General features: G+C 47.3%; 1 protein-coding gene, 1 non-coding gene and 1 pseudogene across 4 annotated transcripts; 2 read left to right on the top strand and 1 right to left on the bottom strand.

Annotated features, from left to right (window-relative positions):
- Positions 1–26: 26 nt before the first annotated feature.
- Positions 27–326, top strand: LOC148687768 (signal recognition particle RNA). The gene has a single exon (XR_015946851.1).
- A 3,774-nt stretch (positions 327–4,100) lies between these two features.
- LRR1 (leucine rich repeat protein 1) lies at positions 4,101–14,647 on the top strand. 3 transcript variants are annotated; one of them, XM_060269351.2, is made up of 4 exons: positions 4,101–4,381; positions 8,226–8,324; positions 9,452–10,179; positions 13,444–14,647. In XM_060269351.2, exons 1-4 carry the CDS (start codon positions 4,202–4,204, stop codon positions 13,694–13,696), a joined length of 1,260 nt encoding a protein of 419 aa, XP_060125334.2. In that variant the 5' UTR covers positions 4,101–4,201; the 3' UTR covers positions 13,697–14,647. The 3 variants fall into 3 exon arrangements, with proteins under 3 accessions (XP_060125334.2, XP_088512267.1, XP_060125367.1); XM_060269384.2 differs by lacking the exon at positions 4,101–4,381 and adding an exon at positions 4,803–5,372; XM_088656141.1 differs by lacking the exon at positions 8,226–8,324.
- Positions 14,648–22,300: 7,653 nt separating this feature from the next.
- Positions 22,301–23,191, bottom strand: LOC148687767 (uncharacterized; annotated as a pseudogene).
- Positions 23,192–26,407: the final 3,216 nt, after the last annotated feature.

The raw sequence follows: 26,407 nt of genomic DNA, 5'->3' as shown, positions 1-26,407 counted from the left end.
AGGCGCAGTTCCTTGTGGCTCCTCCAGCCGGGCGCGGTGGCGCGTGCCTGTAATCCAGCTACTCCTGGAGGCTGAGTCTGGCGGATCGCTTGAGCTCAGGAGTTCGGGGCTGCTGTGGGCTATGCCGATCGGGTGTCCGCACTAAGTTCGGCATCAATATGGCGAGCCCCGGGGAGCCGAGGCGCGCCAGGTTGCCCAAGGAGGGGTGAACCGGCCCAGGTCGGAGACGGAGCAGGTCAAAACTCCCGTGCCGATCAGTAGTGGGACCGCGCCTGTGAATAGCCGCTGCAGCCTTACCTGGGCAACACAGCGAAACCCAGATTCTTTTGCTGTTACAACTAATAATAATATTAATAATTGCGATTCAGAGAGAGACGCTACAGAAACAGCAATAGGAAATGCATTTATTCCATCCAGGGAAATCACCGTCCAACCCTTACCGAGGATGCCTTGGCCCCCAGGATAATCCCCAGCCGCTTGCAGGAATTCCTCAGCCCGCAGGAAAAGCCACTGGCCCCGTCGGCACGGAGATCTCGGGATGCCGCGGGTGGCGGGGACTGCGGGGCGAGAAAGGGAGTTTGCACGGCGCTCTGCAAGCCCTTTCTGGCCCCGTTGAGCTGCATTTCTCCCAAGACCTCCAAGGACCCGAGAGCGCTGCGCGACCGCTCCCTCCTGGCCACAGCCAGGAAGTGCCGCTCGGGCCGCGCGCACTTCCCCGGCGCCGCCAGCAGGGGTCAGCGCAGCGCACCCGGACTGGCGCTCCGGCATAGGAAGGAAGGGGAGAAGGAAAATGCTTTTAGCATCTTTTAGTTGCAGAAACAGAGAAGCCCTTCTGTAACCGGAACGGACAGGGAGAATCGCTTTTGCTCTAGTCTCCTGGATGCCAATCTGCCAGGCGGACTTCGCATTCAGGATTATTATGCATTACTAGAGGAAAAGCCGACAAACATCGTTGTGGGTTGGTCTCTTTTTAATGAGCACAAGGTAGGAGCACAAGAGAGGCTGAAGAAAAGGATGCAGTTAAGAAACAGGGCTGGTATGCACAAAGTAAAGAAGGCTGATCGCCGAAGAATTGATGCTTTTGAATTATGGTGCTGGTGGAGACTCTTGAGAGTCCCATGGACTGCAAGAAGATCAAACCTATCCATTCTTAAGGAAATCAGCCCTGAGTGCTCCCTGGAAGGACAGATCGTGAAGCTGAGGCTCCAATACTTTGGCCACCTCATGAGAAGAGAAGAATCCTTGGAAAAGACCCTGATGTTGGGAAAGATGGAGGGCACTAGGAGAAGGGGACGTCAGAGGACAAGATGGTTGGACAGTGTTCTCGAAGCTACGAACATGAGTTTGACCAAACTGCGGGAGGCAGTGCAAGACAGGAGTGCCTGGCGTGCTATGGTCCATGGGGTCACGAAGAGTCGGACACGACTAAACGACTAAACAACATGCACAAAGTATAAGACATGGCTCTTGACAGCCCCTGAGGGACAGTTTGTCCAGCCTCCTTGCTGAGAGATCCAGGCTGGAGCCACACCTGTATTTAAGTCCCATCTAGTCTAGGTGGGCTCACTTTGTGTTTCTTACCTACCCTTCGCCATAAGGTCCCATCTCAGGTTACAGCAATCTTTGTGACATTAAAATCAGTGTAAAATAAATTACTGTCAATAGAATATGATGGGGCCTAAAAACATGCATGTCAGGTGTCAAAGGGTTTTTAGGATGGAGGTTGGACTAGATGACCCTTGGGGTCCCTCCAACTCTACGGTTCTGTGATTCTATGAAGTCACTACGGGGAAATACGGCTTCGATCTTATCTGGGATTCCAGTAGAGGGCAATGCAGTTCAACAATCTATTATTGTCTCATACAGAGGGAAGCAGAAGTCAAGATACGGACATCAGCATTTGAGGCTGTAAGCAATATTTCAACTACAGTGGTACCTTGGTTTACAAACTTAATCCCTTCCAGGAGTCTGTTCTTAAACCAACGCTTTCTTAAACAGGGGGACTCAATTTACAAATGGAACACACTCAACATGTTCTGCTTCCAAGGCAAAGTTTACAAACCAAAACACCTACTTCCAGGTTTGCAGAGTTCTTAATCCAAGTTGTTCATAAACTATAGCTTTTTTAGCCATCTCACCCCCTTGCTTTTTCCTGTAAGAGCAATTGCAGTCGTCAACAGGTTTACCACACCTATCAGCCAATCCCCCATTCCCACCACCCTTCTGAGTAATACCCCTCCCCACCCTCTCACTATACAGTGGAACCTCAGGTTACAAATGCTTCATGTTACAAACTCCGCTAACCCAGAAATATTACCTCAGGTTAAGAACTTTGCTTCAGGATGAGAACAGAAATCGTGCTCTGGCGGCAGCAGGAGGCCCCATTAGCTAAAGTGGTGCTTCAGGCAGGTTAAGAACAGTTTCAGGTTAAGAACGGACCTCCGGAACAAATAAAGTTCTTAACCAGAGGTACCACTGTATATAAGGGTCTGGTGACTTCTGTTTCAGGTTATCTGAAGAAGTGTGCATGCACACGAAAGCTCATACCAATGACAAACTTAGTTGGTCTCTAAGGTGCTACTGGAAGGATTTTTTTTTATTTTGTTTCGACTACGGCAGACCAACACGGCTACCTACCGGTAACATAAACTAAGCTGCTGATGCAGCAGCTAAAAAAGCCAATGCAATTCTGGGCTGCATCAATAGGAGTATAGCGTCTAGATCTAGAGAAGTAATAATACCACTGTATTCTGCTCTGGTCAGACCTCACCTGGAGTACTGTGTCCAGTTCAAGAAGGATACTGACAAGCTGGAACGTGTCCAGAAGTGGGCAACCAAAATGGTCAAAGGCCTGGAAACGATGCCTTATGAGGAACGGCTTAGGGAGCTGGGTATGTTTAGCCTGGAGAAGAGAAGGTTAAGGGGTGATATGATAGCCATGTTCAAATATATAAAAGGATGTCATATAGAGGAGGGTGAAAGGTTGTTTTCTGCTGCTCCAGAGAAGCGGACACGGAGCAATGGATTCAAGCTACAAGAAAGAAGATTCCACCTAAACATTAGGAAGAACTTCCTGACAGTAAGAGCTGTTCGACAGTGGAATTTGCTCCCAAGGAGTGTGGTGGAGTCTCCTTCTTTGGAGGTCTTTAAGCAGAGGCTTGACAGGCATATGTCAAGAATGCTTTGTTCTTAAACCAAGGTACCACTGTATAAGCAATGAACGGCTCATCTCTCAGCAATTAGTCAAGCATCCAGTATTGTGCCATTACTTCCAGAGGTTTCATCACCATTTGTGGGAAGCTGCGGACAGGGTACAGAACAATAACTTGGCGGCGAAGTCTTCTGCCTTCCACAAGAGGCCCAAGCTTCATGCCTCCCACCTGTTATTAAATCATAAGAGCCTTGTGGCTGGATCAAGCCAATGGTTCACCTGGCCCAACAAACCTCTTCTCACTGTGGCCAACCCATAAGAGCCCTCTTGCCTCCTGCCATTTATGCTAGGGGGGAGCAGAACCGAGCTATCTGCTCGGTCAGTTAGTGAAGTAATTTTAATTATTTACTTGAAAGGGAGGCAGCTGCCCCCTGACCCCCCCCCCCCTTGGCAACGCCCATGTGACTTTCAGATTTAGGTATCCAAGACAAAATTGGATTGAAGAGTTGGACGCTATACCATCATCTACAGCTAGAGGGCGATAGCTGGCTGTTACAGCTTGCGCGGAAGAGACGGCAGAAGACCATAGAGTTGCTTTCTAGTACCCTTTCTCCATCTCTATGGAATTAGACGTCGCTTATCTCACGGGCCGGTTCGCGCAGAAGGCGGGGGTCCTGAAGGACGATGTGGCGTCCTCCTGATCCGCCTGCTGAGTTCTGCCCCCCCCCCCGAACGTCTGAGGACGGAGGGGCGAGAAGAGAGAAGCGAAGTTCGCGCAACAACTCTAGGGAAAGGAAACGGACCTAGGGGCAGGGGGCAGCTGCCGCGCAGAGATTGGAGGCGGGGATTCATCAGGCAGGCAGCGCTGAGGTCAGCCGCGCCGCGCCGTTGCGTAAGTATGGAAGCGACCGGAGAAGGAAGGCCCGCTTTGTCTGCGTGTTTGTTTAATTCCTTTCTCGGCGGCGCGATGCGCGCGCAGGAGGCGGGAAAGGCGCTCGGTCGCCCTGGCGGTTTTTTGGCGGCGCCTGAGGCGGCGGCGGCCGTGCGGAGATGCGGCTGCCGTGCGAGGTGTCGGTGGCGAGCCGCCTGCTCCCCTCGGCGGGGCTGCGAGGGCCGGGCCGCTCCGTCAGGGCTGTGCTCGCCCTCGGGAAGCCGGGAGGAGGAGGAGGAGGAGGAGGAGTCTGGCTCCTGGTCAGCACCGCCCGACACCGCCCGGGGGCCAAGTACCAGGTGAGGGAGGGAGGCAGGCCGGGCCCCGGTCCTTCTCTCTCTCTCTCCCCCCGCAGGGAGCGTCGAGACCTCGGGGCCTCCTCTTCGCTCGGGGGAAGCTTTCGCGCTCCACGGGAGAGTCGCCTGTCGGGCGAAAACCGTACCCCGTGTTTTTTTTTAAATTTTAAATATTAGTACTACGTCGTAGCAACCTGTTGGGGGGGGAAACCCATTGCCTATCCATCGCCCTTTCTTCCCGTGCAAAGAAGGGAAACAAAATTAAAATAAAAAATAAAAAAATTCCTTCCAGTAGCACCTTAGAGACCAACTAAGTTTGTCATTGGTATGAGCTTTCGTGTGCATGCACAGTTCTTCAGATAGCATGCACACGAAAGCGCATATCAATGACAAACTTAGTTGGTCTTTAAGGTGCTACTGGAAGGAATTTTTTAAAATTTTGTTTTGACTACGGCAGACCAACATGGCTACCTACCTGTAACTAAAAGAAGGGAAAGCAAGTGAAGGAAATAAAAGAGAGCAAGGAATTGCCTTTCTCCCCTCCTAAGGCAAGCTGCCTTTCTGATCAGGCCTTTGGCTTTTCACTGTCTTATGGTCTTTTAAGTCTTTTAGAGGGGTTTTTTTTGGGGGGGGAGTTTTTAATGTATTTTCCTCCCTCCCCCTCTCTGGTTTTAACATACCTATGGCTTGTCTTTTTTGGAAGTCGCTTTGAGTTTCTGTTGGGGCCCCAGGGAAGAGACTACTAAATTAAATAGTGTCCATTTTTATTTTTATTTATTAAAATTCTATGCTGCCCTTCATTGGAGGATCACAGGGCAGCTTACAATATAAAAACACAAAAATACATAAAATGGTAACAGACAAAAGTGGTAACACCCTCCTATGTGCCTGTGCACATACACACAGTCGAAAAGTCTGTAGATTGTTTAATTAGCTGAAGGCCTGGAGAAGAATGTTTTTGCCTGGTGCCCAAGGATATGTAGAAAGAGGCCAGGTGAGCGTCCCTGGGCAGAGCATTCCTCAAGCAAGGAGCCACTACAGGAATACAGTATCCTGTTCTGTTGCCACCTTCCAGACCTCTCATGGAGGAGGCACATGAAGAAGGTCCTTCAGATCATGATTGCAGGGTCTGGGCCCATTTCCATGGGGTGAGGCAATCCTTGAGCTTTTGCGCTCCTAATAATAGCTTGGAGGCTTTCAAAGAGAATTGGGCAAAGGCATAGAGCAGAGGGTATTAATGGATATTAGCTACACTGGCTGTGCTCTGCCCTCCACAGATGGAGATAGCATGCTTCCGAATACCAGTTGCTGGGAACTGTAAGAGGGAAGACTATTGCTGAGCTTGGGTCCTGCTTGAGCATCTGATTGGCCGCTGTGAGAGGAGGATGCTGGGCTAGATGGGCCACTGGACTGATGATCCAGGAAGCTCTTCTTAGGTTTACGAATTTTCGGTTTACGAACGCCGTGGACCCATCTGGAATAGATTAATTCATTTTCCATTACTTTCAATGGGAAAGTTCGCTTCAGTTTATGAACACTTCAGTTTATGAACAGACTTCCGGAACCAATTACACCCATGCTTCGGGTTAAGTACGCTTCAGGTTGGGTACTCCGCGGACCCGTCTGGAACGGATTTATCCACTTTCCATTACTTTCAATGGGAAAGTTCGCTTCAGTTTATGAATGCTTCAGTTTAAGTACACTGTGGACTGTCTGGAACGGATTACAGTGGAACCTCGGTTTATGAACACCTCGGTTTATGAATTTTCGGTTTATGAACACTGCGGACCCATCTGGAACGGATTAATTCATTTTCCATTACTTTCAATGGGAAAGTTCGCTTCAGTTTATGAATGCTTCAGTTTAAGTACTCCGCAGACTGTCTGGAACAGATTACAGTGGAACCTCGGTTTATGAACACCTCGGTTTATGAATTTTCGGTTTATGAACACTGCGGACCCATCTGGAACGGATTAATTCATTTTCCATTACTTTCAATGGGAAAGTTCGCTTCAGTTTATGAATGCTTCAGTTTAAGTACTCCGCAGACTGTCTGGAACAGATTACAGTGGAACCTCGGTTTATGAACACCTCGGTTTATGAATTTTCGGTTTATGAACACTGCGGACCCATCTGGAACGGATTAATTCATTTTCCATTACTTTCAATGGGAAAGTTCGCTTCAGTTTATGAACGCTTCAGTTTATGAACAGACTTCCGGAACCAATTACACCCATGCTTCAGTTTATGAACGCTTCAGTTTAAGTACTCCGCGGACCCGTCTGGAACGAATTAATCCACTTTCCATTACTTTCAATGGGAAAGTTCGCTTCAGTTTATGAACGCTTACTCCGCGGACCGTCTGGAACGGATTAATTCACTTTCCATTACTTTCAATGGGAAAGTTCGCTTCAGTTTATGAACGCTTCAGTTTATGAACAGACTTCCGGAACCAATTACACCCATGCTTCAGTTTATGAACGCTTCAGTTTAAGTACTCCGCGGACCCGTCTGGAACGAATTAATCCACTTTCCATTACTTTCAATGGGAAAGTTCACTTCAGTTTATGAACGCTTACTCCGCGGACCGTCTGGAACGGATTAATTCACTTTCCATTACTTTCAATGGGAAAGTTCGCTTCAGTTTATGAACGCTTCAGTTTATGAACAGACTTCCGGAACCAATTGTGTTCATAAACCGAGGTGCCACTGTAATCCACTTTCCATTACTTTCAATGGGAAAGTTCGCTTCAGTTTATGAACAGACTTCCGGAACCAATTGTGTTCATAAACCGAGGTACCACTGTATGAGACTCTTGCCCAGAACTGCCAGCAGCCCCTCCTCTGCATGTAATGAGGACCAAGACGAGGGTGCCATTCATTTATTTTGGCTGTCAACAAGCATCCTCAGAAGAGCCTGGCTACCTCGCCACGGCCAAGCAGGTGCCTATGGGAAGCCTGCAAGCAGGACCTAGGGAATAATAGAGGCCAACTCCCATCGTGCCCTTCCTGTAAGCTTCTAAGGGTCACCTGGCTGGCACCTGAGGGAGAAAGCTGCAGTGAGGGCTGCTGGAGCATTGGAAAATGTACTCTTTAGTAGTTACTCGGATTTATCTGTAGCTCTGATCAGAACATGCGGATCCTTTGAGAGGCAGAGAACAGAACTAAAGAGTGACATGGCAACAGCCACGTTAGCAAAGCTGGAGGGACGTGCCCAAGAACAGGAAGCAAAAGTTTATCAGGCTTGAAGTACCCAGATACTCAAGGTGAAGTACCTCCTGGAGCCGAAGAACTAGATTAGGACACTGAAATTGGATACTAATTCCACTAATGAATTGGCAATTACTTGGCTACTATGTAAAATGTTTTAAAAATTAAAGATAATATCCTGTTTTGGAAAGCAGAAGCCTTTCCAAAGCTGCTTTTTGTCAAACATTTCCTTTGTATATGATTATTCAGCGGCCTCCCTCTTCCTGCTCTGAACTTGTCCTTTCAATCCTTATTACCTTGGTCCTGGTTTAAAAAGTCATGAGGCAGATTAGGGAAATTGCAGTGATGAATAAGGAACAGGGGAGGGTTAAGGGGCCATTTGCTTATGCTCCTGGGGAGTGGGAAGCTGTACCAACAATATTTTAAGAAGAGCTTTGCTGAATCAGGCTCCGCTTTTGGACACTGGCCAATCACAGGGGGCTTCATAAAATGAACAGATTGTGAATCCCTTCCCACATTTTTAAAGCCAGAATATCTGGTTGGCAATTTGAACGTGAAGCTTGTTTTTTGGTTCTCAGCAGGGAATGCTTACTCACAGGCTCATGGCTCTATTGTGATCTTTTCCTTTTGAAAACAGCTGAGAGAGAACATAGAGCAGCTTTTTACTAAGTTCGTGGAGGAAGGAAAAGCCACCGTACGGCTGAAGGAGCCAGCCGTGGACATCTGTCTCAGCAAGGTATGGCGTCAGGCCAGGGGCAGCAGATGGTCTTCTAACTGCATGTTCTCACTTGCCAAATTTGGGTGGTGTCTTGGTAGCCCTCTTTGGACAACAGGAAAGGACATGCACCCTCCCCAACCTCTAACCTGTCTCTGTTGAAATGATTAAATTTGGGGTTAATTCACAGGAGTTTGGATGCAGCTCGTTAGCTTCTCCTTTGATCTTCCAAGGTTAAGAAATGTACCTGTTGGGAGCTTTGTGACATCTTGGCGATCTCACAGTGAAGAAATAATAATAAATGTATTATAATGTACAGTATGTGCTTCATTGATTTTTAAGCAGAGGTTGGAAGGTCATCTGTTATGGATGCTTGAGTTGTGATTCCTGCATGGCAGGGGGTTGGAATAGAGGGCCCTTGAGGTCCCTTCCAACTCTACAATTATATTATTTTACTTCTTTATGTTATGTAGATGTATCATTTTATTTATTTATTTAATGCCAGTTGCTGGGGATCAGGAGTGGGGAGAGTGCTGTTCCTCTTGGGCCCTACTTGCGGGCTTCCCACAGGCAACTGGTTGGCCACTGTGAGAACAGGATGCTGGACTAGAAGGGCCATTTCATTTCTTAAGCTAGTGAACAGATTGGGAGTGATATCTTGCAACTTAAAATACCTTTTGATGCTAGCTGGCATGTTTTAGATTTGCGTCATTTTAGAAATGAGGTAAATAAGAGATTTTCTCATTGTTTTGAGAATGAGTTTAAATTTTAAGCTCTGTGCTTCAGAACAATGCAGGGTTCGGTTTGTAGGGCCAGATTATTCATGAAAGTTGTACAGTGTGGCAATGCTGAAGCTTTCTTCTGCTCTGTCAATAGTTAGTCCTGTTCTTACAGGCCCCGCTTAATATTAGAGCAGTACTGTATTAGCCCAGCCTCACTTGGTGCCCCTGTTGACAGAGTGATTTGTTAATTGTGGCAGATACAATGCAAGACAAAAATGCATTGTGCTTTCTTCCCCATTCGCTTTCCAAAGGCTGCCACCTGATTCTTTCCCACGTGTTGATGCCATGGTTCAGAAAGTGCCAGCGCATTGACAAAAGCGTTGAATCTGCAAATGCTTATTTTCTTGGTGTCCTATTTGGCTGCAGGCAAATGTTGGCCAGCTGAAGACTTTCCTCTCTGCAATGAAGCTGGCTGACCGAGGCACCAATGAGGAAAGCTTACAACTGTCCACCTTGGCCCCACCAAAAGCTTCTGAAGTTGAGAAGCCAAAGACAAAGATGACCATAACATCCAGGAAGGATTACCCTTTAACCCAGAACTTCCCGTACACTCTGGAGCAACTCCAGGCCTCTTACTGCAAATTAGCCCGCATTGATATGCGCATACTTTGCCTGAAGAGTCTTCGGAAACTGGACTTGAGCCACAACCGTATCAAGAAACTGCCAGCCACAATTGGGGATCTTGTGTCCCTCCAGGAGCTCAGTCTACAAGGCAACCTCCTGGAATCCTTTGGCGTGGCCCTCTGTAATTCCACCCTCCGAAGGTCGCTCCAGTCTCTGGATCTCAGCCAGAACAAAATCAAAGCGCTTCCAGCACAGTTCTGCCAGTTGCGGGAGCTCATTCACTTGAAGTTGGACGACAATGATCTGATCCGGCTGCCATTCAAGATTGGTCAACTGAGCCAGCTCCGCTTCTTGTCCGTGGCTCGGAACAAGCTCCCCTTTTTACCCAACAGCTTTGGAAAACTCTCCCTCGAGAGCCTGGATTTATTTGGCAATCCTTTTGAGCAGCCCAAACCCCTTGCTCCTGACATACAGCTAAAAATACCATTGACTTTGTGGGAATATTCAGCTAGAGCAACGATTAATTACAGGTAAAGGGGCTTTTTTTGGGGGGGGGGGGAGTGTCTGAATCCCAGAAACGGTGCATCCCTTTCCTTCCTATTGTTTCTTACAGTCAATAATCTCAATGCTTTAGGACTTTTCAGTTATAAAGTTATAAAGTGTTGAGATTATTGTTGAGTGTAAGAAACAATTGTACAGTAACGTGCAGGAAAAGTAGGTAAAGCTCATGGAAGAATTTCAGAAAGGCCTTAGGATTCTGTGCTGATGTGCATTTGTGGGGTTTCCTATACAAATACAGTATTTAGTGACTTGCAGAAGATCCCAGGTTCAGTCCCTGGCAGGTAGGGTTGGGAAAGAGGCGTAGCTGGCGTGGAAGCCTTGGAAGTCTCTGCAAGTCGGGGTAGACCCGAGCAGAAGTTCTCAAACTGTGGACTGTGGACCACAGGTCCCCTGCACTACTCCACTCACGTAGCCCATAGAAAGCTTTGGGAGCTCTGTTCTGCAGCCCAGGACTTTCATAATACAGTGTTTGTTTTGAGAAGGATGCTGATGCTGAAGAGGAACCAAGTGCATTAAGTGGTCCTCTGAGACCTCCAGCAATCTTCCAGAGGTCTTCCAAAAGGGGGGGGGGAATGGCAACTTATTGTGTTGACAGTATTGAGCTAGACAGACCAGACATCTGACTCACCTGTGCTGGTCAAGAACCGTAACAATAAATCAAATCAAATCAAATCTGACTCACCATGGCAGCACCCTGTATTTACACATAAATCAGAATGAATCTGATACGGGTTTTCAGTAAGTAGTTGAGTTGGGTGTTTGGTCATTTCAGTAATGTAAAGCTATCGATAATCGGCAGAGGAATTGCCATGCTCATTAGGCACTTGTAAGTATTGGGAGAAATTTCTGCTCAATCCCAAAATCAGTTTAGGTCTTAACCCTCTTGGCAATGGCTCGGGAACATTGCCGTAGATCCAGATCTTGTTTTTGTTTCTGCGTGAGAAGTTAAGCCACTGTATAGTATCACCCAGTGGGTTCTGGGACTGAATTGAGTTGGCCTGCCTCTCCAGCAACCAGTTCCCCTTCATTGCAGTGTAGTGGGATTGTGCAAGTCCACTGATGCTTGTTTGTGCAACAAGAACTTCCGGTATGTCACACCCTCAGTCACTGTCATCTGAGGCAGATGTTTACAGTTCTGTTGCATAATAGCTTCTTTCTGGAATTAACTTTGTGGCATGAGCAAGGCTACTGGCGTTTGGAAGAGAATTTGGCTTCCCAAGGTGTCAAGGCCAGAATCCAAGCAAATGACACCATTGGATATGCATGCTTGAGGAGACTGGCCTTGTGTCTTTCAAAAATAGCCATCGTCCATGACAACACACTTCTTTAGAAAATGAGACTTAACAAAACAATTTCCCCCCCATTTTTTTTAATGCCACTGATCATGCCTACATAACATTAGTTTCAGAGATGGAGAACTGGTTGCTCTGTAGATATTGGACTGCTGCTCCCATCAGCCTTGCTAATCATCAAGAGTGATGGAATTTGTAGTCCTACAAAATCTGGAGGGCCATAGGTTCTCCAGCCGTGTTCTGGATACTGCTGTTCTTAATGGGTTTTTTTAAAAGTTAATATGCGAACAGTATCTTCGGTAAACAACCAAAGTGAGAAGAAAAAGAAGAGGAGGAGTTTGGATTTGATATCCCGCTTTATCACTACCCGAAGGAGTCTCAAAGCGGCTAACATTCTCCTTTTCCCCTCCTCCCCCACAACAGACACCCTGTGAGGTGGGTGGGGCTGAGAGACTTCAGAGCAGTGTGACTAGCCCAAGGTGGACTAGTCCACAGCTGCATGTGGAGGAGCGGAGTCTACCGCTCTTAACCACTACACCACACTGACTTCCTTTGGGTCTGATTGGGGCAGGTGGGGGGGTGTCTCTATTTAGAACTGCCTTCTTCCCCGCTCCTGCTGCCTCCTGTCCCTGGCCTTGCAGACATTTGCATTTTTACAGTACATTTCAGAGCACACACAACACACTATCTCAGTTACAACCACCCCTTAAGATAGGCCTGAATGATTCTCACATTATCCTGTTGCCCAGGATATAGCAGTTTGGGAGGCCAAAGGCTGCGATAATAACCGCCTTTGGGCATTATAATATCATCGCTTGGGATGGGAGCCAGGGAAGTGAGAGTTCTGGCTCCACCCCCTGGCTTTGTTCCATTTAACTGCCATCTCGGGGAGGGAAACTGAAGCACTGAGCATTCTGTCCTTGCTGAAGCTCCCTCTTTGAATCAGAATCCTAACTTGGTAACTGATACAGGAGGGTCTGTGGGTCATGCAGTCGTATTCTATGAGTTGGGACAGCAGTATACCTCTGAAGGCCATTTCCTGGGGCACATGCCATTGCCTTCGTGGCCTGCTTGTGGGCTTCCCATTGGGGGCATCTGGTTGGACACAGAACAGTGTTGGACCAGATGGGTCTTTGGCCTGATCCAGCAGCCAGGCTCTTCTGAAGCTTCTTGTTGGGTGGCAGTGGTAGAGCCGCCATGCATGTTTCTCATGCGCCCAAACATAGGATAGCTTAATGTCTTGATTATTATGCAAAAGGCCATGCATAATGGTTATGCATAAATAAAATAAATAAAAGGTTATGCAAAAGGCCAGTTCTGAGTTCACGAGGACTTTCTGGCTCTCAGCACTTGCTGCATCTCTTGGGGACATTTAAGTTAACTGCGCCATGGTAATTCACTAAGCATTCTCTGGTGCCCACATACCGCGTGATAACAAGACTGTGTTGCATAGACTTACAGTTTCCCTGGTTCACAGATGATGATGATGATTATTATTATTATTATTATTTTACTAAATGTCAAGTCAACATGCTTGCTTTGGGCCTCTTTTTCAACACAGAAGTGTCAGTCCGTATTTCCCAAGCCAGTGCCCTCCAGTTGATCTCCCATCAGCCCCAGTGAGCATGGCTGTGCTGACCGGGGCTGAAGGACTTATTACTCCAGGCAGCTGGAGGCCACCAGGATGGGGGAAGGAAGGCGAAATGGATTTTACATCTTTAATAAAGCTACATTTTTATTTTTAACCAGCTAAGGAGATTCCAGGTTGAGCAGTATGGAGGTCTTGGGTGGTCACTTTGGCTCAGAAGTGTGTTTGGGGTGCATAAATTCAGTATGTTAATTTAAAATGCTTGCAACCCTCTTTCCAAGACAGGCTTCCAGGCTCTATGAAACTGCTCAGCACAAACTGTATTCACACCCAGGCCTTGTTTTCTTTCACAGGCTCCCGTACAGCTGCCACGTCCTTCCTTCTCACCTCTGTCACGATCTGGACATGTCAAAGAGCTGTCACTGTGGGCAGGCCTGCCTAAGCAGCTTCATTCAGACGACCGTGACCGTGAATCTCCACAGTGTGGCGCACACGGTTGTCCTTGTGGACAACATGGGGAGCACAGAGGCTCCCATCCTCCGCTACTTCTGCTCTCTGACTTGCTACTCTCAGTTCCTGGACAGACATCTGCAAAGCGTCCGGTGACCTGAAACCGAAAACCGCATGTGGCCTGAGAAGCCTCATTCAGCAACAGTGGACAGACACTGTCTGATATCGGAAGGCATTGCAGAGCCAAGAGATCAGTTGTCTTCCAGACCTTTCCTTTTTTCATCATACAGAAAGAGCGAGGCAGGCTTGCATTCTAAACAGAATGCAGTTGAGCAAAGACTGCAGGTTCTTTATGAAACTCACTTACCTGCATAGATCAGGGAAGCTCTTTGCCTGAGAGCGGCAGGTTATGTTCAGGATGTGACTATCATATTCCTTCACCTTCCTGTTCATCGCTATGATTGAGCTGGAGGACTCCTGTTGTGCCCCCAAGCAAGAACCTGTGCATATAAGGATGCTGTTCTACCTACAAAAATGGTTAGCGATTTCTTATTTAAAGGAGCTCATGTTCAAAGTGTGTCTAGACGTTCGGCTGCAGTGGAGCCTCCCTGGACAGCATGGGACTTGTTCGGACAAGCTCCAGGTTATTTCAGCAGTCTCTTAAGATCTGTTCCCTGAAATGGTGTTCGCTCTGAACAGGACAGTGTTACTTGTTGACACAAAGTTTATGCTGATTTTTTTTAACGTTCATGCCATTGTCAAAAGGAAGTTTGTCACGTTCGCACAAACTGATGCAAAACTAACGTGCTTCAAAACAAAATATTGTGGTGGCCAGTTCATCATATATTAAAATTTGTACGCAGGAACTGGTTTTTCCGAGTACCAAATGCAGGCAGTGAGTGTTTTGGGAATGGTGCCCACATGCAGAAATTGTAGTTTTAAAGGACATGGGTATGTGATGCAAGAATGGATTTTGCCTGTAAAATGTGTGCTCTGTATGCAAGGATTAGTATAGAGCACATCATATGAAGCAACTTTGCATCAATAACTTCTGAAAGCCTCTTTTTTTCTTAAAAAGAATAAATAAATGCTTAAGAGAGTCTGAAATGGTGTGAAATGAGTCTTGCATTACTCTTAAATGGAGCTGGGCTTTAGAAACAGCATAGATCGCACCGGCATTTTTCCGTTCCCTGGTCTCTGCTCTTTAGGATGGTGAAGGGTTGTAAATTCACAATATACAGTGAGAACACAGATAGAAACCTGTGGCCCATTAGAACTGAAGGCCTCTTTAACTCAGGGGCTGTTGTACTGCTTTCCACCTGTTCCAGCCCCATGGAGATAATAATTTTATTTATTTATACCCTGCCCATCTTACAGAATATATAAAACATAATACAGTAAAGCATCAAACATTAAAAACTTCTCAATACAGGGCTGCCTTCAGATGTCTTCTAAAAGTTGAGTACGGTAGTTCTTTATCTTCTCAACATCTGCTGGGAGGGCGTTCCACAGGGCCAGTAAGGGAACCGCCAGAAGGTCCTCAGATCCGGACCTCAGTGTCCAGGCTGAGTGATGGGGCTGGAAACGCTTTCAGGTATACTGGGCGGAGGCTGTTTGGGGCTTTAAAGGTCAGCACCAACACTTTGAATTGTGCTCGGAAATGTACTGGGACCCAGTGTAGGAGGGTCATTCATTCCATATCAAGTGATCCAACTTTTTTACCTCCTATCACCCAATTTTCTTAATATTTTGTACACTTGTTGAATGATCAAAACTAAGTTCAAATCTAAAATAAACAAGACTTCAATAGAATTAACGCTTTGAAAGAATTCTTGTTAAGTACTAACAAGAATTATTTCTACGTGTTTATTGTATCATGCAACAGCAAGCTATCACTCTGCCATGGAACACATTTTTTTTTTTAAATTGTTTTATTAAGGGTTTTCTTGGTTTACAAAGATAAGAGGAGCAATGTCTCTCTTAACACTTTTACAGCTTGGTTTCATTTGTTGAGACATTGGTGAGGGGAGGGGAAGGATAGTGGGTGGAGGGTGGGAGGGTGGGATGGGGTGGGTTTTTTCTTGTCAGCAGCGCTTGCATAGGTTCTCTGTTGTTCGCTTGTTTTCCTTTTGATGGTGAGAGATGCTGGGGTTGGCCTCGGATATGGTTGTTCCTTTGTGGTTAGCTGTGGTGGTCTTTAGTTTGTTTGTAAGCAGGGGGGTGAGTGTTGTGGGTCAGGTTAACCATATTGATTTGTATGCTGTTGGTGGGTTTTTGTCGTTATCTTGTTGGGCTGTGTATGTGATAAAGGGGAACCATACCGGGGTGAAGCCATCTTCTTCTATTAGTCCCCGTGCCAGTTTCAATTTATTGGTTAATTTTTCTAGTAGGGCTGTTTCCCATACTATTTGGTACCAATGGTCCATGTTTATTCCTGACAGCTCTTTCCAGTGTCTGGTTATGGTGCTTCTGGTTGCTGAGAGTAAGTGGGTTATGAGTTCTTTGTGATGTAGGTGCGCGTTATTGTCCTGGAAGATGTTTAGCAAGGCCAATTCTGGGGTGAGTTCCAAAGTTTGTTGGGTTATTTTACCTATTTCTCTTATAGTTGTTTTCCAGAATAGTTGGATTTTGGGGCACGCCCACCACATGTGGAAATATGTGCCTGTTGAGGTGCATCCTCTCCAGCATTTTGATGAGGTTCCTGGGCGTATTATCGCTAGTTTCCGTGGTGTTAGGTACCACCTGTAGATGATTTTCAGAGTGAGTTCTTTCCTTTTTGCTGATATGGATTTAAAGGGGGGTTTAGACCATATTTTGGTCCATTGGGTGGGGTTAATTTCATAGCTTATGTCGTCTTCCCATTGTCTTTTGATTGTGTCTAGGGGGTTTGTGGGGTTTTGGAGTAGTATTTTATATATTGCAGATACCATCCCTTTGCCGTGTCCCTTTGTCGTTAGGAGGAGGTTCTCAAAGGTTGTTAGGGGCCTGGTTGCTGCTGATTTTACTACTGGGTTGTTTAAGAGGGCATGTAGTTGGTGTTGTGCTAACCAGGAAATTTGGATGTCTTCTAGTTTGTCCTGTATTTCTTGTGTTGTCATAGGTTGGTTATTTTTATAAAAGTCTGTTAGGCGATATAAGCCTTTGGTCTGCCAGGTTTTTATCTGAAGGTTTTGTGCTGCATGGTGGAATAGCGGGTGGTAAGCCAGGGGGATTAGTGGGGATGAGGTTGGGGATAGTTTGTCTGTTTCTGTTTTCCATGCTTTGAACATGGTTTGTGTGTACCTACTTAGTGTTGTGGGAATCTTCCTTAGTTTGTTTGGGAGGAGTGGGTATGCTGTGGTGCAGATACTATCGATCGTGTCCCTTTCTAAGTGTATCCATTGTTTTGTTTCGTCTTCCAGTATATATGGGATTATATGTCGTATTTGGTTGGCTCTATAATATATTTCTATGTTAGGGATTCCCCATCCTCCTTGTGAGGTGGGAAGGTGCAAGTATTTGGTACTTATTCTTGGTTTTTTATGCGAGAAGATAAAAGAGTGTAGTTTTTTCTGCCATCTGCGAAGTTGGGTTGGGGGGATCCAGATTGGGAGGGTTTGGAATAAGTAGGTTAATTTTGGGAGAGTGATCATTTTGATCATGGCCAATTTATCTGAGAGGGTGAAGTTCATATTGCTCCATCTCTTTAGGTCTTTGTTTATTTGCTGCCACAGGGGTTTATAGTTGTGAAGGTATAATTTGTTGAGGTTTTTGGTTATTTGTACCCCTAGGTATCTGAACTTGGTATGACAGAGTTTTATCTTGGTGATATTAGTGAGTTCTTTCTGGGTGTGAGGGGGAGTGTTGAAGCACATAGCTTCTGATTTTGCAAAGTTTACTTGTAGGCCTGACACCGTTGCAAATGTGTTGAGTTCTCTGGTTAGGGAGATTGCTGTGTTTAGGGGGTCTGGCGTTGTGACCATTAGGTCGTCTGCAAAGAGCCCTAGTTTGTATGTTCTGCCTTTTATTTCTACTCCCTTGATGTCTGTGGACGCTCGAATTCGGATTGCTAGGGGCTCTAGAGCCAGAATGAATAGGAAGGGAGATAGTGGGCATCCTTGCTTTGTGCCTCTTTGGATTGCTATGATATTCGAGTCCATACTATTAATTCTGCATTTTGCCGAGGCTTGGGAGTATATTTGTTTGAGGGTTTGTAGGAAGTTGGGGCCAAATTTCATGTTAGTTAGTACTGCTAATAGGTATTTCCACTCTAAGCAATCAAAAGCTTTGAGGATGTCTAAGGACATAATTGTCAATGGGAGTTTAGTTGCCTTGCTACCGTGTTTCCCCTTTTTTAAGACACCGTCTTATAACTTTTTTTCCTCAAAAAAACACACGGTGGCTTATTTTCAGGGGGTGTCTTTTTTTTTAAGTGCTGGTACAACTGGGTCCCACTGGCTCAGGACACTCGGTGCTCTCTTCCGCGCACATTATAAACACCACACTCTAGCCTACTGTGCTATCCAGGTTTTACTGTCAACCAGGCTGGCAGCAGCTCTCCAGAATTTCAAACTTGGGGGTACCTGGAGGTTAAACCTGGGATCCTTCTGCTCCCCGGGCTCTCTCACGCCGGCCGAGGAATGAGGAGGGAGGCCGTGACCCGTCCCGCTCTGAGATGCTTGTGAGGGAAGCGCGAGGGGGACGAGGCTTGGGCCCATGCCCCTGGCGCGCGCGCGCGGCTGAATGACGAGCCGAAGCGGAACCTTTTCTCTGTGGGGGGGGGGGGAGACGCGCGCGCGCAAACACACACACACACACACACACACACACACTGAGAGAGAGACACGCACAGGGAGAGAAAGAAAGAGACGCGCGCACACACACACACACAGAGAGAGAGAGACGCACGGGGGAGAGAGAGAAAGAGACGCGCGCACACACACACAGAGAGAGACGGACGCACGGGGAGAGAAAGAAAGAGACGCGCACAAACACACACACAGAGAGACGCACGGGGGGGAGAGAGAGAGACGCGCGCGCGCACACACACACACACAGAGACGGACGCACAGGAAGAGAAAGAAAGAGACGCGCGCACACAGAGAGAGAGACGCACGGGGGAGAGAGAGAAAGAGACGCGCGCACACACACACACAGAGACGGATGCACGGGGAGAGAAAGAAAGAGACGCGCACAAACACACACACAGAGAGAGAGACGCACGGGGGAGAGAGAGAGAGACGCGCGCGCACATGCACACACAGAGAGAGACGGACGCACAGGGAGAGAAAGAAAGAGACGCGCGCACACACAGAGAGCGTGCGGCTGCAGCGCTCACGAAGCAGCGCTGCACTTAGGGGAAGATGGCCAGGGAGGGGGGCTGCGGGGTCAAGGCAACGCGTGAAAGGGAGGGATGGCGAGGAAGAAGTGGGGAGTGAAGTGATCGGGGCTTTAACATGCCCGCATGCACAAAAGGGAGGCTCGGAATGTGGAGATCGGTTCTGGCTGCTTCTCTTAAAGTGCCGCAAGTAACGAGCCTCTCTCTCTTTCCTCCTGCCGCTCGTGCCCTTGGTGCTTCGTGCGGCGCTGCTTCACGCTTTGTCAGCGCTGCAGCCGCCACCGCTTCTGGGCACCCACCCGACCCCGCAGGCTTCCTCCTCCTGCCGCGGCCGGCATTGCAGGAGCTGGGTCCTGCTGGCTGGTGCTCCGTGCGGCACTGCTGCACGCTTTATTGGCACTAAAGCAGCCACCGCCGCTTCCGGGCACTGACCCGACCCGGCAGGCTTCCTCCTCCTGTCGCGGCCGGCATGCTGGGTCCTGCTAGCTGGTGCGGAAGTATGGCTTATTTTCGGGGTATGTCTTATAGCTCTCAAATGGTTAAAAACCCTGCCATGGCTTACTTTCTGACTACGTATTAAAAAAGGGGAAACACGGTATGTTCAATTAGGTTCAGTAGTTTCCTGATGGGGTCCGTGATGTTGCGACCAGAGACAAAGCCGGTCTGGTCTGGGGCTATTAATTTACCTAAGAAAGTTTTTAGGCGATTGGCCAGGATTGTTGTGAATATCTTGTAGTCTTGGTTTATTAGTGAAATCGGGCGGTATGATTCTACTTTGAGATTGTCCTTCAGTGGTTTTAGGATGGATACTATTTTGGAGTGGTTCCATGTTTTGGGGATGGGCCCCCCATTCATGATGTCGTTAAATAGGCGTGTCATGTAGGGCATCAGGGGTTCTTTGAATTTTTTATAGAATTCTGCAGTGAAGCCATCTGGACCCGGGGCTTTATGTGGTTTTAAGTTTTTCAGAACCGTGTCTATTTCCTCTGGGGTGATAGGACTATCCATGAATTCTTGTTCCTCGTCTGTTAAGTTAGGCATGGTCAGTCCTGCTAGGAATTTTTGGATTTCCTTCTCAGGTGGATTGCGGGAAGTGTATAGGTTGGAGTAGAATTCTGCAAATTCTGAGGTTATTTCTTTGGGGGAGAATGTTATGTTGCCGTCCTTTTTGGTGATGCAGTGTATTTTTGTTTTGAGTGTTCGTTTCCTGCATCTATTTGCTAGTAGTCTGGAGTTTTTCCCTCCGTATTCATAGAAGCGTTGTTTAGAGTATAGAATACTGATCATTGTTTTGTTAATTTCTAGGGAGTCCATTTCTCTTCTTTTTTGTTCTATGAGTTTAAGGAGTTTTTTGGATCCTGTTTGTTTGTAGCGTGATGTGAGGGTGGTAATGTCTTGTTCCATTTTACTAATCTTTGTGGAGGTTTGTTTTTTGAGGAATGCTTTCTCTTTTATGCATGCTCCTCTGGTGACCGCTTTCATTGCGTCCCATAGGAGGGGGGTCGTTGTGTTGTCTACATCATTTTCTTTGAAATAGTTTTGAAGGGTCTTTGTGAGGTTTTCTCTAATTTGTTTGTTTGTGGTTAGGATGGGGCTGAAGGACCATGATGGAGTACTATGTGTTCTCTCTCCTATTTTAATGGTGACCTCTACTGGGGCGTGGTCTGTTATTTTAATGTTGCCTACGTTTGATGATTCCACCAGGGGGATCAGACTCTGTGTGAGTAGAATGCTGTCCAATCTGGACGTTGTGCCGTGACGTCCAGATTGGAATGTGTGGGTGGTGTCTCCCGGGTTTAGCTCACTCCAAATGTCGTAGAGGCCTCTGTTTTTTAATAGTTTTAGTAACTTGTAAGGGTCCCTCATTATTGGGGGTTTCCCACGGAGGAAGGTTGCCCATGGGGTTGTAGGTTGAGTGTTTTTCAGGGATATGCCTTTTATATTTAGGTTGAGGTCACCTCCTAGGATAGCTTCCCCTTCCAAGAAGGAGAGGAACTTGTTCAGTGTCTTCTGGAAGAATTCTAGTTGTTTCGAGTTTGGGGCATATATAGAGCCAATTGTCAGTTTAATTTTGCCATCTAGTGTTCCTTTGATGAAGATGAATCTGCCTCTTTTGTCCTTTAGGACTGTTGTGGCTTTGAAGTTTAGGTCTCTATGAATTATTACAGCTACTCCGCGGGCCTTACCTGAGCCGTGTGCCACCCATTGTTGGCTGAAGCGGGGGTCGCTCAGCAGTCTGTTCCCTTTGGGGGGGTTATGTATTTCTTGTAGGAAGGTGATGTGTGGTTTCATGGTGTTTATGTATGAGGTGATGCGTTTTCTTTTGATGGGGTTTCCCAGCCCCCTTACATTTAATGTAATTGCTTTTAAGCTATCCATCATGTTTATCTATTATATAGGGCGATTCCTTGCCAACCCATCCGGGTTGTCCTGTGTCTCTCACTTCATACTGTTTACTGAACCGATGGGGTTGCGCTGACCTAGGGTGTGGTGGGTGGGGGGCTAGTGGGGTTAGATTTAGATTTGGGTTAAAGAGTAGGGGGTAGGTTGAGGAGATTTTCCTATATGTGGTTTTATAGGTGTTCGTTCGGGGTATTTTGGGCCGTCCGGCCTTTGGCCAGTTGGCCCTGGGTCTCGGCTGGCGTGAAGGGCCATGTTCAGAGACAGGCCTTCCCCCTTGTCGTTTACGACGGGGGGTGGTCAGCGAGACTGTGTAAAGCATCCTTGTGACGTGCATGTCGGGTGTAAGATTTAGGAACAATGTTGCTAATGTTAATAGCAACATCGTTGTTATGTTGGGGTGTAGGTGTGGGTGTGGGTACGCTCTGGTGCCACCGTTGTGCTGGTTATGTGTCATCTTTTAGCCTGATTGTGAGTTGTGTTATGAATGTTACAGTTGTTGTTTTTCCTTAGTGTGGATTGGGGGGTGTGTTAGGGGTGTGGGTTGTGGTTGAGGTTGTTTGGACTGGTGTTGGAGTGGCAGTTTCCATAAGGGTGTGGGGCTGGGGGGGTGGAGTAGCCGGTGTTAGCTATGTTTATGGCCTTATGGGGGTGAGGAGGAGGGGAGGGGGGGAATCACCAGTCCTTCAGTTTGGGATGTTTTCCGGTTGCTTCACTTAGTTGTGGTTGTTGTTGTAGTATGGTCATTCCTCTGTGTCGTGTTGGTTTCGTTGACCCTGCTTCTTGTGTCGTATGCTCGGCCGGATGGTTCTGTGCGTGATGGTGTTTGGTTGTGCTGGCGTGCGTTGTATTGGCGTGCGTTGTGTTGCCTTTGCATCTTCTTCTTTTTCTTCCTTCCGTTCTGTACTTTCGTCCAGTCATTTGCTGTTGTTTCGTTGTCTTGGTCTTGGCTGTCGCTTGGTGGGTCATCTTGTAGCCATTCCGGTGGGGTGTTGAGTCCGAGGTTCTTCAGTAGTTGTTGGGCTTCAGTTTTGGTAGTAGCTGTGTACTGTGTTGTCTTGTTTGTTACAATGAGGCGGAAGGGGAAGCCCCATCGGTATCTGATCTCTGCTTCTTGGAGACTTCGGGTGCATGGGCGTAGCATTTTTCTCCGATTCAGGGTGTCCTGGGACAGGTCTTGTAAGGCCAATATGTGGTTGTTTTTGTATTGGAGGTTAGTTGAGGTTTTGAGGTAATTCCATATCTCCTCCTTCTTTTTGTAACGTGCGAAGCGCACAATGATGTCCCTTGGGGGGGCGTCAGGTTGCGGCATGGGTTTTAGGGCTCTGTGGGCCCTCTCCAGGTCGTTTGCCTCGAGTTGTAAATTTGGGATAGTGTCCTTCAACCAGTTAACAATTAGGTCTGTTGGACCTCTTTCCTCTGCTCTCTCGGGGAAGTTGCGGAAGCGGATATTGCAGCGTCTACTGCGATCTTCAAGGTCCGCTTGTTTGATTCTCATCTCTTCGTTTTCTGTCTCCAGTTCAGTCAATTTCTTTTTCAAGTGTGTGTTTTCCTCCTGGTGTTGCTCAATTATTTTTTCCTGTATTTGGTTTTTGTTCTCTAGAGCTACCATTTTGGAGGTTAGTTCGTCGATAAGTGCCCGTAGGGGGGCTACTGTATCCTCCAGTTGTTTTGCTAACTGTTTTGTTAGTTTTTTTGTTATTCTCTCGGTTAGTTTTGCTTCCATTTCCCTCAGCTCTGGATTTGTTGTTGGGTGGTCGTCACCTTGCGGGGGTATTATGGTTTCAGTGCTGTTTGCCATTTCCCTGGCTGGTGTTGTCACGTTCTCCCTGGTGGTTTTGATTCGAGGTCTGCTTTGTGACCTCTTGGGGTATGGTGAGTTGTGGTTAGAGGTTGTGGTGTTGGTGGTTCCTGATTGCTGCTGGGCTGCTGGTTTGATCAGGCGTTATTGGTTGGTGGCTGTTCAGAGCGTCTGGATTAGGCGGTCATTTGTGTCTTGTCTGGGTTGTGATTAAAAGATTTAAGGCTGGTAGGGTAATGTTTTAGGGCAAAGTTAGGCGGAGTAGTATAGCGGTCAGGGGTGGGAGGGGTGAGGGAGGAAGGGGTTTAGGAGCGGGGGGGGGAAGGGGGAGGGGGAGATTGGAGAGTAGCTAGGAGGTGGAGGGGAGGGGGGATAAGGGGTGAGAAGGAGGGAGGAGGAGGGAGGAGGAAAGAGGGGATGAAGAGGAGGAAGGGGGAGAGAGGAAGGAGGTAGAGTAGTCGTATTGATAATATATTGTGTTGGTGGTTTTTGGTTTGGTATGAGGTAAGGGTTTGCAGGGGGGTTGTTACTGAAGGGGGGTGGGGAGGTATGGGTGTGTCAATTTAGGGGTTGAGGGGGGAGGGAGTGGGAAACAAACGAACTTAAAATGGGGTATAAGTTGAGGAGCTGGGGCTGGGGTGGAGAACAGTGTATTTAAAGGTATGTGGAGGGGGTAGGGGTAATAGCCGTAAATCAAGTGAGGGGGGGTTTCAGCGGCAGTGGTCCCCTTTTAAAAAGTAAGATGGTAGGGGTAGGTGTGGGGTAGTTTTAAACAATAAAATAAAATAAAATGGTCAAACCTGCATGGGGGGGTGAGGAGTGGGGTGGGTGGGTGTGCTGGGGAGGAGATGGATAAAGGGGGAGGGTTGGGTATTTGTATCGAAGGGGGGGGTCTATGTGTTAAAGTGGGGGATGAAGTGATAATAGTGGTGTAAAGGTGTTGCTGTGGGGAGGGGGGGAAGAACCAAGGGGGGTTAGAGAGGTGAAAATAGAAGGGTAAGGGTGAATATGGGGGCAGAAGTAACAGTAGTAAAAATAATAGGACAGGTACGGTAGCAAAAAATTAGCGAAAAAATAGTGGGGAAAAAATATATTTTAAAAAGAGGGGAAAAAATATTTTTATAAAAATGAGAAGGAAAAACAAAACAAAAAAGAAAAAAAGGCGAAGTTGTGGGCAGTGAATGGCTGTATTAGCAGCGCTCCCCTTAAAGAGGAAGACGTTTAAAAGAGGAAAAATTTAAAGTTAAAAAGGAAGGAAGGAAGGAGGGTAATATATATATATATATATATATATATATATATATATATATATATATATATATATATATATATTCCTCCTTTAAAAAAAAAAGAAAAAAAAAGGGGATGTATAATGGTGAAAAAATATATCTTAAAAAGAGGGAAAATATGTTTTAAAGAAGGAAAAAGAATTCTATTTGTTGAAAGGGAAAAGAAAAAAAAGGGGAAAAAATAGTGTGTATATATATATATATATATATATATATATATATATATATATATATATATATATACTTTAAAAATGTTAAAAGAGGTCTTTTTCAGTGGGCCTCCGGCCTGCTTCTGGCTCACTGGTTTAAGGTGAAGTGGGCTCAGGCTGGGCCTAGGCTCGGCCGCGTGTTTGCTCGCGGCCTTGGTTGCGACCTTCCCCTTATCCCTCTGCACCCCGCTTTCGCACCTGGACCTCCCGACCCCCGAGTCCTTGGGGGTGGCTACAGCGGCGGTGGCGGTGCAGGAGTGGCGGGGTCGGGTCTGTCCTCCTGTTCGGGGGTTTTTTCTTTCCCCTCTTCTCCCTCGCTGGGATGGCGGCGGCAGCTGTTACGAGGCGGGCCCTCTCCGGATCGTCGCGGGGTGAGCGGTCTTGGCTGGGCTTTGGAGCTCCGGCAGGCCGTCGGTCCGGCGGTGTCGGCTTCGGTCCGGTAGACCCGCAGGGGGCCTCAGCGGCTCCCCGCCTGGTCCGCCGGGCGCCTCCGACCCCCGCGCGGCTGCCGCGATGCGGAGGGTGGTCCCGGGCTTCGAGGCCCCGGGCTTCTGCCGGGCCGCCGGCTGGGCGCCCTCGTCTCTAGCCCGGTGAGGTCGTCGGGGGGCTTCTAGCGGCTCCCCGGTTGGTCCACTGGGCTCTCCCGGCGCCCGCACCACGGCGGCAGCAGTTTCAGCGGCTCCGGTGGTCCGGGGGCTGGTCAGATGGCGCGGACACGTTGCTCGCTCTCAGGAGCTTCGCGAAGCCGTGCCGCACGCCATCTTGCCTCCCGGAAGTCCCCTCCCATGGAACACATTTTGTAAAAATCCTGACTAGCTTTTCAGATACCTTTTAATTGAATAACTTTCTAAAGAAATGCCTGAAGTAACTGATATTATAGGTTGAAGTCTTCTTTATTCTGTTATACTCCAAGGAGACCCATTTATCCTAAATGGAACCCAATAAGGCAGACACGTATGTACAACTTTTTTTTTAATGTGATCTTATTGAGAACCCAATATGAAATTTTGCAGGTAGCTCTTAGAAATATTAAATAACACAATTTCTTGGGAAAATTTTAATCATATTAGATTTTGTAACAAATTAAAAATTTAAAGTACACCCATCATGTGACATACAGCCTTCCCCAGTTCCTTCTATGCAACACACAAACATTTTCTTTTTCATTCTTGTAGTTCCAGCCAGAACCTTCTTTTGGGCGTGTTTGTTTTTAAACTGCCAAGTAACTTGCCTTTGCTTCTTGAGTTCCAACTGGTGCTTCATGCATCAGCTGCAGCAGGCATCCAGATGTCTTGGCCGCACCATTCCCAAGCAGGGAGGGCCCCTTCAGCACCCTCCAGCCATTGACACTCTTGTTGCAGCCATCTCAAAGCCTGGTGCCTGCAACGCCTCTTTTATTTCAATAACGTTTATGCCACTACTTGACAGATCAACAAAAACCACAGCAACCCGCATCCTCTTGTGTGCAATCCTAAAAAGGCACAACACAAAAGGAAATCTGGTTGAGAGGGAGGAGGAAATAAGCAAGTACCAGTTCTTCCTTACAGAGTCTTCTAACAACCAGCTGCAAGGGAAATGTTCTAGGTAGAGAGGAGACGCCACCTTTCCCCCTTCTTTGCATGGCTGAAGACTCTGCACATGCTCTATGATTCCCCACTGAGTTAAAGGGGGAGGCGGTGCTTGCACTTGCTCAAAGTTGCAAAGGAGGAGGGGCAATTGTCTAATATTGCAGACCTTCCATGATGTGCCCCTGTATTCCAGGGATAGTCCTGGATTTACAGAAGCCGTCCCGGTTTGGTTTGATCCGAGAGTGTCCTGCTTTTCCTTTGGACAGTGATGGCGAACCTATGA

This window comes from Zootoca vivipara, chromosome 1, assembly GCF_965207765.1.
Source record: "Zootoca vivipara chromosome 1, rZooViv2.hap1.1, whole genome shotgun sequence".
Taxonomy (NCBI): Eukaryota; Metazoa; Chordata; class Lepidosauria; order Squamata; family Lacertidae; genus Zootoca; species Zootoca vivipara.
This window is presented reverse-complemented; position numbering and strand designations above follow the sequence as displayed.